The 12909-nt window shown below is 42.1% G+C and overlaps 1 protein-coding gene across 4 annotated transcripts in view; it reads right to left on the reverse strand.

Annotated features, from left to right (window-relative positions):
- Nucleotides 1-2972: 2972 nt before the first annotated feature.
- SLC24A2 (solute carrier family 24 member 2) overlaps nt 2973-12909 on the reverse strand; it is a 287824-nt gene continuing 277887 nt past the window's right edge. For all 4 annotated transcript variants that reach the window (XM_042243477.2, XM_015093243.4, XM_042243475.2 and 1 more), the window contains one exon: nt 2973-12243. In XM_042243477.2, coding sequence (XP_042099411.1) covers nt 11994-12243 — 250 coding nt within the window. In that variant the 3' untranslated portion in view covers nt 2973-11993. The remainder of the gene's footprint in view (nt 12244-12909) is intronic.

Here is a 12909-nt window from a genome sequence, read left to right on the forward strand (position 1 = left end):
TAATCAAACTCATACTAGAATAGATATTTTGATTGTCATTTAAAGTAAGGAACTCAAATGATTTTAGTACTACAAAATTTTAACCTGAGATTACACTCAAAAATTAGAAAATGGCATTGCAAATGATTGAGAATGAGTAGTTTAAAAAAAAACAAAACACTTCTCGGCAAAAGAGGAATAGTATCTGGAAAAATACAGCAATTCCAGCGCATACCATTGCTTTTTTTTTTTTTTTTTTTTTTTAAGCACCATAACCTCCAAAGAGTGCAATCTGTTATAGAGTTGTGGATGAAAAATTGATGGAAAAGCTCAAATCTTTTTGATCTGTAAAATTGTACCAATAAAAACTGGGTTCAGTAGAAATAATGGAGAAGATTCCCAGTAGCATGTATGGTTGGTAAAAATTTTGATATGAGTAGAAAAAACTAAACTTAGTTGATGAACTGAGTTTCTATTTTAAAATTTATACAGAAAGCAGTCTCTCTTGGAAAATATCAATAAAATAAAAAGGATAAGTTAGAGATTGTTCTCTATAGATAATTGATCAATGATTTTAATCAACCTATTGAATATTGCCTGAAAGCATTGGATATCATACTGATAAAAATGTTTATATTCTCAATCATAGATTGGAAATACCATCAAATGGCACTGGGAACTCTACTCAATACTCTGTAATGACCTATCTGGGAAAATAATCTCAAAAAGAGTGGATATATATGTATTCCAACTGATTCACTTTGTTGTATACCTGAAACTAACATGGCATTCTAAATCAACTACATCCCAGTAAAAAAAAAGAGCTTTCATATTAAAGAATTTGTATGCAATGTGGGGGACCTGGGTTTGATCCCTGTGTTGGGAAGATCCCCTGGAGAAGGGAATGGCTACCCACTCCAGTATTCTAGCCTGGAGAATTCCATAGACAAAGAAACCCGGTGGGCTACAGTCCCTGGGGTCACAAAGAGTTGGACACGACTGAGCAACTTTCACACCAAAAAAAAAAAAATTACCATCAAGGGCACACACCAGAGTTTTAAAACACCGCTGTGTTAAACACAGCGTCAAAATGCCTCCTACCTTTTCTCTAAACATAAACCCTCATCTCTGAGAAGTGAGATTCATTTTAGAAGGAAGGAAAATGAGGAGTGTGGATTTTACATTTTCCTGAAACTTGGCCGTGTGCCCTCAGCCTATCAGCTGTGCTGACAGAGAACAGCCCCCGAGACTTCTTCTGGGGAGCAATCCGGCTATCAGGACAACACTTGTGAATGTTCACTTTGGAGCATAGCTTCGGGGCTGTGCTGTTTCCAGGGTTGCGGCTTGCAGAAATGTCTTCCCTGATCTGGCAAAGCGTGGCTCAGGGAGAGACCCAGAGACTCAAGAGAGGCAGGCCTCTAAAACCCAAACTGTACTTGGTAAACTGCCCATCTGTGTGGAATAAGTTAGAAGAGTCCCAAAGCTTAAGCTTCAGTAGCCTGCTTCTCACACAGAGACCACTGAGGATGACGCCAAAGGGGCTAATCGTGCTTCAAGTTTTACCTCCGCACCATTGCATTTATTTAGGCGGGAGTGGAAGGGTGGGAGTGGTGTGTGTGTATACTTGTGTGTGTATGTGTGTATATGAAAAAGAGAGAAAGAGAGGGAAACAGAGAGAGGACCAAAGGGCAGCCTCTGGCCGCATTCCAGCCATCTTGAGGGAGTGGATTGAGTTCTGTTTGATAGAACAGTCATTCTCCACCTGGGGCAATTTCATCCCACCCCCATCCTACCCCTGGACACATCTGTTAATGTCTGGAGACATTTTTTCGTTTGTTGAAATTTGTACTAAAGGGTAAAAGCCAGTGATACTACTAAACACTCTACAACTAAACCGCACCCACCAACAAATAATTTTCCAGCCCAACATGTCCATGGTGCCAAGGGTGAGAAATCCTTGAAATGGAGGTGCCAAGGTCAGTCGGTCAAATGTGATTAGTGGGCACATACACTTCATTGAGAAGCATATATTTAGGAAAGCCAAGAAAAGAGTCCAAGCGCTTGGTTGACTTTGGGGTCCTTATCTTGTCTAGTGGTCTGTGTGCTCCGTAACTGTAAACCCTGGGACTTGGGGTGATTATGTAACTAATCTGTGTGTCTGCTCAGTTGTTCAGTCATGTTTGCAACCCCATGGACTGTGGCCCACCAACCTCCTCTGTCCATGGAATTTTCCAGGCAAGAACACTGGAGTGGTTTGCCATTTCCTTCTCCAGGTGATTTTCCTGACCCAGGGATTGAACCCACGTCTCTTGCATCTCTGGCATTGGCAAGCAGATTCTTCACCATTAGTGCCACCTGCAAAGTCTTCTTATTAATAGACAGTCCAAAATATTAAACATTTAAATGCTTCAGAAAACCTGGTTTATTATATTTAACTTTGATAGATTAATAGGAGTTGCTTAAGTGCATAGGAAGATTTTGGTTTTTAGGTTTGTAAGTCTGTTAGGCTTTTGGAGTGTTTGAGAGAATCATGTAAAATGTGTAAACTATAAAAAGTTCTTGAGGGAATTTAAATCATAAATGGGATAGTTATTTAGAGTTAAATCTTTTAAAATTACCAGTTAGTAGCAAAAAAAAGGTGTGACTTCTTATTTTGATCTTCAAGTAATAGGTTTATACAAGACTTTTTGAAATTGAATTTAAAGGCTTAGGGAACACTAGGCTTTTGAATTTACAATTTTCAATATATTTAATTAATTAAAACCCAGTTGTTAGAGTAGTCCTTTCAGTTCTCCAGATTCCCGCAGACATTTAAAAGCTCAGGTGACATTAATCAACACTCAGTAAATGGTTGTCAAAATGAACAGTAACTCCTGGTTGCCCTCTGTTCCTCTGAATCCTTGCAGTGAAATGTCCACAACTGGGGGTCAATTTCTTGAGACCTTGAGAGTCCCAGTTAGTCGAAGGTAAGGATTATTCCAAAACAACACTTCTTTTGAGTCAATAGTTTTATTTCTATTACTTTTCACACCAAGGAGACTTAGTTACATAAAGTGAGATAGTCTATGAGTTGATTACCAGTAGTAGAAGCACAAAGGTGTGGAAAGTGTAACATGAACACAGTGAAGAAACGCCCTTTTTTCAGAGTGAAGTCCATGTGACAGAAACATATTATTCCAAACAGCCTATTTACAAATAAATATAGCTTTCAATCTATGTACAGACATATTCACAGAGGATAAGCTGATGCAAAATTTCCATACATCTCATCAGCCAGCGAAAACTTGCTCATATCAAACAACACACACACAAAATGACAAAAGTAATTTGGAAGTGCATCAGCTGGATTCTTGTAGGGGTAAATGGGTCTTTAAAATGGAGGTGAACGGAGGAAACGTGAGGATGACATCTATCCCTAAAAAGACCCTTTACAAAAATGGCATTCTGATATCTGTAATATAACCTGTTCCAGAGACAGTTTGCAAGTGCTAGGCCAAATGCCTATGTTGGGGTCAATGTTGATAACCTGTTCTCTGTTTTAACATGATGCAAAGAACAAAAGTATAATTCACCTCTCCTTTAGTGCTACCAGCCACTTCATCAAACCCGAAGGTAGTTTTGGTTACTCCTTGATGGCTCTTTTGAGACTGCAGATTGCTTGGAGGTGGAAGCTGTTGCTTCTGGAGGTTTTTTTTTTAAAGTGAAGCAGAAGAAAAACATCCAGGCTAGACGCAGGGCACACATATGAACTCTGTGCAGGGTTCAACAGAATTGTATGCCAACAGAGGTCCCCTCGTCCAGATGGAGAGTCTCTGCACTTTTGAGAAACACTTCAGACCACAAAACAGCCCCCAACAGAAGCATCATCGCCTCCAGGTCCAGACAATCTTTCTTTAGGGCAAATGGCCAATTAAACATAAAGTTCATGGGGTTGGTCAATTTAACACACTTATTTTCTCTGTATGGATAATTTAGGTACCCAGGTGGTCCATATTTCTAGGCTTTTAAGTGCCTTTTAGCTATTCTTTTTAGCTTTTACTCAAATCATATAAGAAATTCTGTTGAAGTGTAACATTAAAGTTTTCAGTTGTGGGAACATCTGTGTGTATACGTATGTAAGTAGTCTACCATACTGGGCCAGGAATTATGTAGTTTAGCCGAAAAGAAAAAAAAAAAAAAAACCCAATGCATTCTGAAGTCTTTATTTTACATGTTTTCTCAAGGAAGGTTTATAATTTAGGCAGAATAAAGTATTAATAAATTGTATATCTCTATTTGCCATTTTTATAAGGGAACTTCTTAGACCCATCCTATATTTATATAAGAACTCAAACCTTAAATTTTCCAGGTATATACTTGCTAATTATCCATTTCACTCTTCTTATGGGTAAACCTTGCTTTACATAACAAATGGATTCTTGAAAAACAGTAAATCTATAACTTAAGAAAGGAAATATTTCCACTGTAGTATTAGAACTTGCTATTTAACAAGCTATTTTGAAAGTGAAGAATGTTTTTGTGAAATGAAAAATGTCTTTTTCAGTTTTATTAACGTACACATCTAAAATTTATCAGTAGATTAGGATTGTCTAGAACAATAATTATATGCTTTAAAAAGAGAACAGATAAACTCCAATTTACAATAAACAATACAAAACAGGAATGACTCATGGACTGCTTATTGATTGACTATATTCAGAAGCCCTGAATATATGTATTATTGGTATTTTATGGCTTTAATTAAGACAATTGTCTCTTATGAAGTACTATAAAGTGCAATATTAAAAAATTAAAAAACCCAAAAGGCATCCATTGTCCTTCAGTTTTATCCTGATGAGAAGAATTAGAGATCTGTTTAATTAAATGGCAAAGACTTTTCTACTCTTAATTCATGCATGTAATTTCATCCTCAAAATTATGTTATTCAGGGATTCAGGCAGGCTTCATTCACACATTCATTCTTTTTCTTTAGTGATGACATGATTTAAAAAATTAGTACTCTCTTTTGGTTAGTTGAGTGTTTTTCGAGAACTATCAGTCTCAAAGTCTTAGTTACTTTCAGATCCACTATAAAGAAATGTGCAACCTAATATGTGAGAATTCAGGAGCAAGTTCCCAGCCTTTTGGTGATCTGTAGCCCATTTTCCTGGGCCAGGACATCAGTCAACAATCTCACAATTCCCATCTAGCCCACCACACAAGGAAGTAAATGTGCTGCAAGGCTGGGATATGACAGTAGTCCAATCATTTCCCCCATTTGCTACTGAGATCAAAAATGCAAATTCCTTTTGGTAAATCAATGCCGGTGAGTGCAGATCCAGAGTTTCTGAATGATCTCCAGTGCTGTCTCCCCGATTCAGAGTTCTTATTGAGCGTAGGATTGTGACCTAAAGACTGACTGCATGAACTTGACCTCACCAGAGCCTCAACTTTCCACCAGAGGGCAAATGCCTATTAGTTAGTACTTGTTGAGTCGAGGCCCACTGGTGCTCTTCAGGTGTAGTTGAGATTCTAGTCTCTTGTGGTAAATTCTGTACACATTTTAGTATCAATGAGGAGGAATTCTCTGCCCCGAAGAAGCAGTCAATTATAAAAAACATAAGATGCTGGGGACCCAAGGCTAGCATTTTTCTATCTTCACCTTAATGCAAAGATGAAGAAAAAGCTCATTAGACTTGCCAGGTACAAGTGAAGTGGCGAGGCTGGTGGTGAGAACCCGGAAGGGGAGTAAGCACTGGGCCCAACCTAGGCTTGAAAATTGGAAGTGGGATTAGAAAGAAACAGATTGAGACTTAGTAAGGCCCAAGGAAGAGGGGCTCCCCTGGAGGTAAGAACACTCAACCAAATGCACTGGGGCAAGCTGAGAAACACGCTTGCTTCACTCGAATGCCTTGCAGAAAGATATGAAGTCAGGGAACACGGGGTTAGTGTGAATTAGCAATGAAGTGTGAATTTCTAAAAGGTAAGGGCCACAGAGAGGTCCTGAGACAGGGGCAAACACTGGGTCTGAGGCTGTCCTTCCGTCTTTTTCATACCTTATACTTGAGTCATGATTAGTCAAAAGGTTCCTGATTTCAGAGCGACATCGAGCATCTTAAAGGCTTAGTAGAGAAGAATTTAAAAATTATTGAGGGTTAGGAAAAAAAAGGACTCAGAAATAAAAATCTAAAGATACTTTGGATGAAAATAGAGGAAGGGTCCCATAGTGGTGTCTCCCAGCTCTGTAGGGGTAAATAGTGAACCGTGCCCAGATGCAGCTCTTTTCTGCTGAACAGAAGGAAAAAAAAAAAAAAAAGGTAAACTCATTTCCCTGGGGGGTCAGGGGTGAACTGGAAGAAGACTTCTCTGACATGATGCTGTCAATGTTAACAGTTGATGGGTCTGGGTTATACCAGGAACATCAGTGCTAAGGATCCCTCCTACAAAGGGGCTGTCGTTTGGATCAGGGTGACAGGTTGAACAAGCTTGCTTGGCAGAATTAAACCTTTGGCAAACTCAAGGTAAATTCCATGGAACTCTTTCAGACCAAGGTCTTTTACCTGCTTTAAAAAAATTCTTTAAGGTTTTTCAGCCTGTCAATCAATCATTTAGTGGAAGGGCTTCGGCTTAATTTGGTGTTCCATAGCGTCTCTCACTATTTTGTTCACTGATTTGAATAGAGCTGTGTGTCCAGTCACAGTTACAGGCTGATTTTTCTAAAAAACTGGCTGACTTGGGGATTTCTGGGTCCTTTGTTGCCTATTCTCACTTTGTTTAAAGAAAAGTGCCACCAAAGACCATGATGGGAACCAGGGGGTGCTGGTCAAGGAGATGCCCGGGGTGGGAGGAATGTGGGGAGAGTGGCAGTGAGCACACCGTTTACGGCATCGAGGTGGAAAGCGCGTACTACTTCCTTAACAAACAGGAGCGCACCTGTGTCTTCTACAGTCATCTAAATGCTCCCGGCGATATCTGGCCAAAGTCAGTGCCATTTTAAAGTTCCCCGTGAAGTGGGGGAAAAAAAAAGCGTGATGGTCTTCTGATAAGTAAGGAGTTCAGCTGGCTTTGAGTATGTCCTGCTTGCTTTTCTTGTCAGCTAGGTATTTCAAAGAATAGGAAGCTGTGGGATTAAAAAACTAAACACAAAGCTACAAAGGCAAGCAGCAGTAGAGTGGAGGCCCTTACCTTTCTTCCCAAGGCCTTCTTGAGACAGAAACATTCTTTTTCTGGGGCTCTATGTAAACTTCTCTCATTGGGAAAGAAAGCCTGAAATTTGTCATTATTTAACACTATATATATATATATATATATATATATATATATATATATATATATATATCAACAGGACACCGGCTTTCTTGGGGATCCTAGTAAAAGTAAATTTATTCTCCATTTCTTCCTTTTCCTTATTATTTTTCACTAACTCTCTTCATGACCAGCCCTTACCTACTAATTGAAGACAGTCTTGCTGAGGGAGGTTCAGGAGTTGAGGATAATAAGTCTTTTAAAAACATTAAGCCAGGTGGTTATGTAAGATCTGGCTTAGCAAGTCGGGGTATTAGCTTCTGAAACAAGTTTTCAGGAGACAGTTGATTTTTCCAGAAATCACCATGAGAACAGGTTCCCTTTATTTCTTCTAGAACAGAGCTGCTATTTGGAGAAGGCAATGGTACCCCACTCCAGTGCTCTTGCCTGGATAATCCCATGGACGGAGGAGCCTGGTAGGCTACAGTCCATTGGGTTGCAAAGAGTCGGATATAACTGAGTGACTTCATTTGCACTTTTCACTTTCCTGCATTGGAGAAGGAAATGGCAACCCACTCCAGTGTTCTTGCCTGGAGAATATCAGGGCCAGAGGAGCCTGGTGGGCTGCCGTCTATGGGGTCGCACAGAGTCGGACACTACTGAAGTGACTTAGCAGCAGCAGCAGAGCTGCTACTTATAGCCACTTAATTATTGGAGTAACGATCTGTCCAGGTGTAGGGAGCATGGCATGCTTTTAATCTTGTGTGTGTTGGTAGATGTACAGAAGAAAGCAGATTGACGTTTTCTGAAATGCTTGGATTCAGATGGGCATTAGACCCATGTCAGATATGCCAATTAGTGATTTCAGCAGAGTGGTTAACATTAGTCCCATCTTTTCCAGCTGTCTTTCTGGCCAGCAGCTTTAGCTGCTGTCACATCCCTGGCCAGCTTTCTGTTAAGGTGGTCTGGGGGTGGCAGGGCTCCCCTTGACAGCTCATTCCAGTCACAGAGGAGTGTAAGAGCTATAAGCAATGGTGGGGAGCGGGCTTAATTTCCCTGACCAGCAGGGATGTACATTAATATTATCAAATCTCTCATTGGCAAGGCAGCTGTGTTTAGCCAAAAGGCCTCCAAACACCTGATTCATGTCTTCCCTAGAAAATAAATTATAATGGCCCCTGTCAGCTGACACCTGTTAGAAGCCTTACAAAGCATTTCCCCCGAATATGAAACAGTTCCCTGCCTCTTTTTATAATCTTCTGGGCAAGGCTTTAGGAAATTCTGCTGCATCAGCCAAACTGATAACATCCCTCTGCCTTAGTCTCTGCATGGCTGTGTTTTCTTGATCTGCCCCGCCTGGCTCAGCTTAGGTTTGGGAAGCTGCCTGCAGATCATCTCATCTCCAGCCTCAGTTCTTTAGGGTCTAGTCAGGTTCAGAAGGCAGCTGGACTCAGCATGGGCATTCCAAGATGCAACTGAGAAGGTTCTATTTGAGTATTCTCAGCGTGAGCCAAATTGTTCTCCTGTCCTGAGCCTGCCTAGGGTGTCGGGGGAGGTGACAGCAAGCAAGACCTGCTTGGTTCACTGCAGGTAAAGGGAACCACTTGGGGACAGCTAGTTTATTTTAGATCAAACAGTAAGAGGTGGGCTCTTGAATTTTTGATATTTTATACCCTGCTCCAGAAAAGCAAAGAGGGTATCAGTAATCTCAGTGTTTTCCCCTGTACTTTTCCATTGTGTATTCTTTGCCTCTACATCCACATTAGCAATACGACTGGCGACTTCTATAAGGCTGTAAATCTATATTCTTGGGGCAAGAAAATACACAAGAAAGGTGCCTATGTGGATGTTTGGATGGCCTTGTGGACGAAGCAAACCTCATGTGAGCAGAAGGAAATGTTCATTTGGTCACCGGTGTGCATGTTTTCCCTTTTCCTTCACTAAGGCAAACTTTGATGCTCCCTGCTTTCTAATTCTGAATATAATTGGGTCAGAGGGTGATGATGTAAGTGATATATAGTGTATAGATAGGTTTGGTATGAAGATACATATGTATTTATATAGGCACTAGGGATGAGCTACTCAGAAAACCATGTTGTGGAAAGTTCTTTCTTATAATTATGGTAATAATTCAAATGCTTTGAAAGATCCACTGTTGTGCCTATAGTCTTCTCTCTGGGTTTAGCCCAGCCCAGCCCATAACCTCACAGACACCTAATGGGGGAGAGATGCCTGCATACTGGCAAGCGAGTGGACACTCCACACCCTTGAGGTGGGAAGTGGGCTTGGAAATAGCATGTTCTCAAATGCAATCAATTTTCATGATTGACAACAATCCTTCAGAAGGGAGCTCCCAGGCTGCTTGTATGAGTCTCCACCGTGAGCTGAGAAGGAACAGGAAAGACAGACAGGAGGCAGGGAAAAGCCAGAATAGGGTTGCACCCAACACCCCTCATCCTTTCTGGATTTACACAGTCTATCTGCCTCTGAGTCAGTCACCTATTCAATCCTTCTTTCACACAAAAAACCAGTCAATAATGTACATTCACACAACAAACAACTCTGCTCCCTTCAAGTAATGCACAGGGAAAGCCATCAAGAGTTTCTAACTCAATGTTCACTGGTTCCTTCTCTTTCAAAGGAATCAGCACAAATTCTTGTCTCAGCACAAAATGCTGCCCTTGAAGCGGGAGCCCTGGATCTCTCTCACACAACTGAACACTCAACTCTGCAAAGCTGGAGAGACTGACTGGGAAGCTGGCCTTTTGGGCCACCATCTTGGCTTCTTGCTTCCCCATTGGGCCTCCACTCGGAAGAGCAACAGTGGGCACTGCCTGTGGCTGCTGTGCTGTGTAGGGTGAGCTGAGGTTTTGTGGAAGGAATGCTGAACTTGAACTTGATCTTTACTCGGCTGTGAGCATTGCATCCTGCCTCCCTGTGTCAGGCGAGATGCACTCACAGCAAAATCATGGCAGCAGCAGTGACACAACAGACTAGGGAGAGGAAGTCACACGGAGTAGGCCTCAGACGTGGTGTGCGCCCACTTAGATGTAGAAGGGCTACACGACAAGGGGGGTCTTCTATTTACTTTCGAATGATTATAAGGATGCAAGGTTCGGGGAAATGAAAACTGCATATTTTTCACTAATTCAGTCTGCCTCACCTTTCTCTGTTAGTTTTATTGCCATAGACCTGAGACATCATATAAAGTGTCAAACAGAACTTGTGAGTACTGAATGAATGAAATGAAAATGTCCCATGAATGCTCTGGAAACCAGAACTTCAGAGTGACTGGCCTGAAGCCAGTGTAAAGAAGCTGTTAAGCATAGTCTGCAGTTACTCTGTGAGCTGGAAAGACTCCCTGATGGGACCTTCATGGCAGGAGAGACCAAATCCTGGTCCTGGAACTACTAGACAGAGGACCCAGAACATTTCCTGGTGAACAAACACCTTGCCAAACATCTCTAAGCTGCCTCAATCCACGCAGTATCGATCACCGTCAATCTAGTTTTACTGGTTGGAGGAAGAGTGATGTCTTTCTTCAGCCATTGAAGCCCTTGATGACCACACTGGAAGAGGCTTTAAAGAACCACACCATTAGGGAGCAAGTTCCACTGAGCACCTCTACTGGATGGTATTTCTTAGTGAATATCCAGGCTCTCTTGGCAGGCATTTTGATTATACATCAAGCACCTTAGCATCAAGATACGTCTGAATGACAATTACAGCTAAATCTGCCCCCTTCTTTGGATGATAATGGGACATGCATTGGAACAATATAGGTTCAGTTTATATAGTTTTGCTGTCCTAGAAGAGCACTAATTTGGTTTGCAGTCATATTTTCTACTTGCATGCTGGGGCACTATATAAAAAAACAAACAAACAAATCTCTCCCAAACCCAACCCTGGTCACCTCTCCCTTGTCCCAAACCAGTATCCGCCCAACCTGGGTTTTACCTCCAGACGTCCCAATAACCCTGTGGGTTTCAGATAGTGTACCTCAGTTAGACTGGGCAGATGGTCTTCCCAGTTTGGCTTGTGGGAATGTTTTGGAGGGCTCATATTAAGTTCTCTATGGACCCTTTCCACCCAGCCCTACCTCCTACAACATATATTCCTTAAACAACTGTCATACCAAGCAGAATCCCAATATGTCCAAGGTAGGTTGAAGTTCACAGCAATGATTCTCTTAGCTCACCTCTTGCACTTAAGAGGTAAAGCTCAGACTGAAGGTTGATGCCCCTCTTCAGATAGGTACTAGAAATATACTAGAGCTGTCCCTGAAAAGATGCAGTTGTATTTATATATATATATATGACTTCATATATATATATATGTTTTCTCTGTGTCTGTATACAGGTATAGACTACTCTCTAGGTGTGGAAGGAGAGGTATCAGTACAGGAGCAGGCGGGGGTGTGTTCAGGTGCATCTATATATAGTATGTATATTTTATATGTATATATATCACCTTTGTCATTGTTTGCATCATTATGACGAATATACCTCTGACCAGCAAGGAGTACCTGTCAGCGATGCAGGCTGAGAAGCCCCAGATGTGGGGATCTGTTTGTCACTTGCATGGAGCTGCTGCAGGAGGCAAGGGTGGGAGCAGCGCCACGAAACCGAGCTGGCCCTGCTGAATCCATCCCTCTTCAAATCCACCAAGGAGGGACGCTCAGAAAGCCCCGGGCTGTGGGCCTGCTGCCTCTTCTCAGGAGGTCACAGACCCTACAACCCAGAGCGGGGAGGGACTGTCCATGCTGCTGGCTCAAGATATGGCTTTTCCCGCTAGATGGAGACAGGGCACACGAGGATTCTGTCTTCCAGAAGGACGCTGACCACCAGGAACACAAAGTAGAGGCCGAACATGATGAAGCCCAGCACTTTGTTCATCCGCCATTTGCAGAGGGCGATGGAGAGGATGACGAAGAGCAGCATGATGAAGAGGAGGACGATGGCGCAGAAGAGCCCGTTGCTGCTGACGGCCACGGGCTGGAACCTGTGGATGACCGTGTAGAGGAGCCAGGGCAGCGGGAGCCTGTGGGGGAGAAGCAGGGAAGCCGGGGCGTAGTCAGACACGCTGAGGAAGGCACAGGGTGGAACACGAGCTGCTTGGGGCCTGACTGGAAACCAGCGTCCTGTTAGGTTCACTGTGACTCACGCCCGGTTGGCCCAGGCGATCATATACGGAAGTCACGTGACCTTTAAAAACCTTTACTTCCTGACCGAATGAGGGAGAGCAGAGAGAATTTGTTTTCTGGTTGAATAAGATCAAAGGCTGCTGCAGGTGATTTCTGAATTTGATTTGAAATAATTTTTTTTGGATTCCTTTCAAAGATTAAAGTGTTATCCTTAGCCCTAAAGAGATGAATTGGAGGGTGTGTACAGGGTGACAGGCGGAGACGATAAAATGTTGGAAAGGATACAGAAATTAGCAGTGAAAATGGCCAAGTTATTATTTTCTAAATGGAGACAGAGACCAACAATGACACGCACACACACATCCAGTTCTGGTGAAGTTGCGGTTGACAGAGCTACAAATAGGTAAGAACACTTTGGGGCAAATACAACATTTGTAATACTTTTGACCTATCAGTTCGGTTGTCAGGGATCAAGCAGAAGGAATAATTCAAAATGCAGAGGCAACTTTTTTCAGAAAGATGATCATTCCAGTGTTACTCTGAGTAGTGAAACATCAGGGACG

This window comes from Ovis aries, chromosome 2 (genome assembly GCF_016772045.2).
Source record: "Ovis aries strain OAR_USU_Benz2616 breed Rambouillet chromosome 2, ARS-UI_Ramb_v3.0, whole genome shotgun sequence".
Lineage (NCBI taxonomy): Eukaryota > Metazoa > Chordata > Mammalia > Artiodactyla > Bovidae > Ovis > Ovis aries.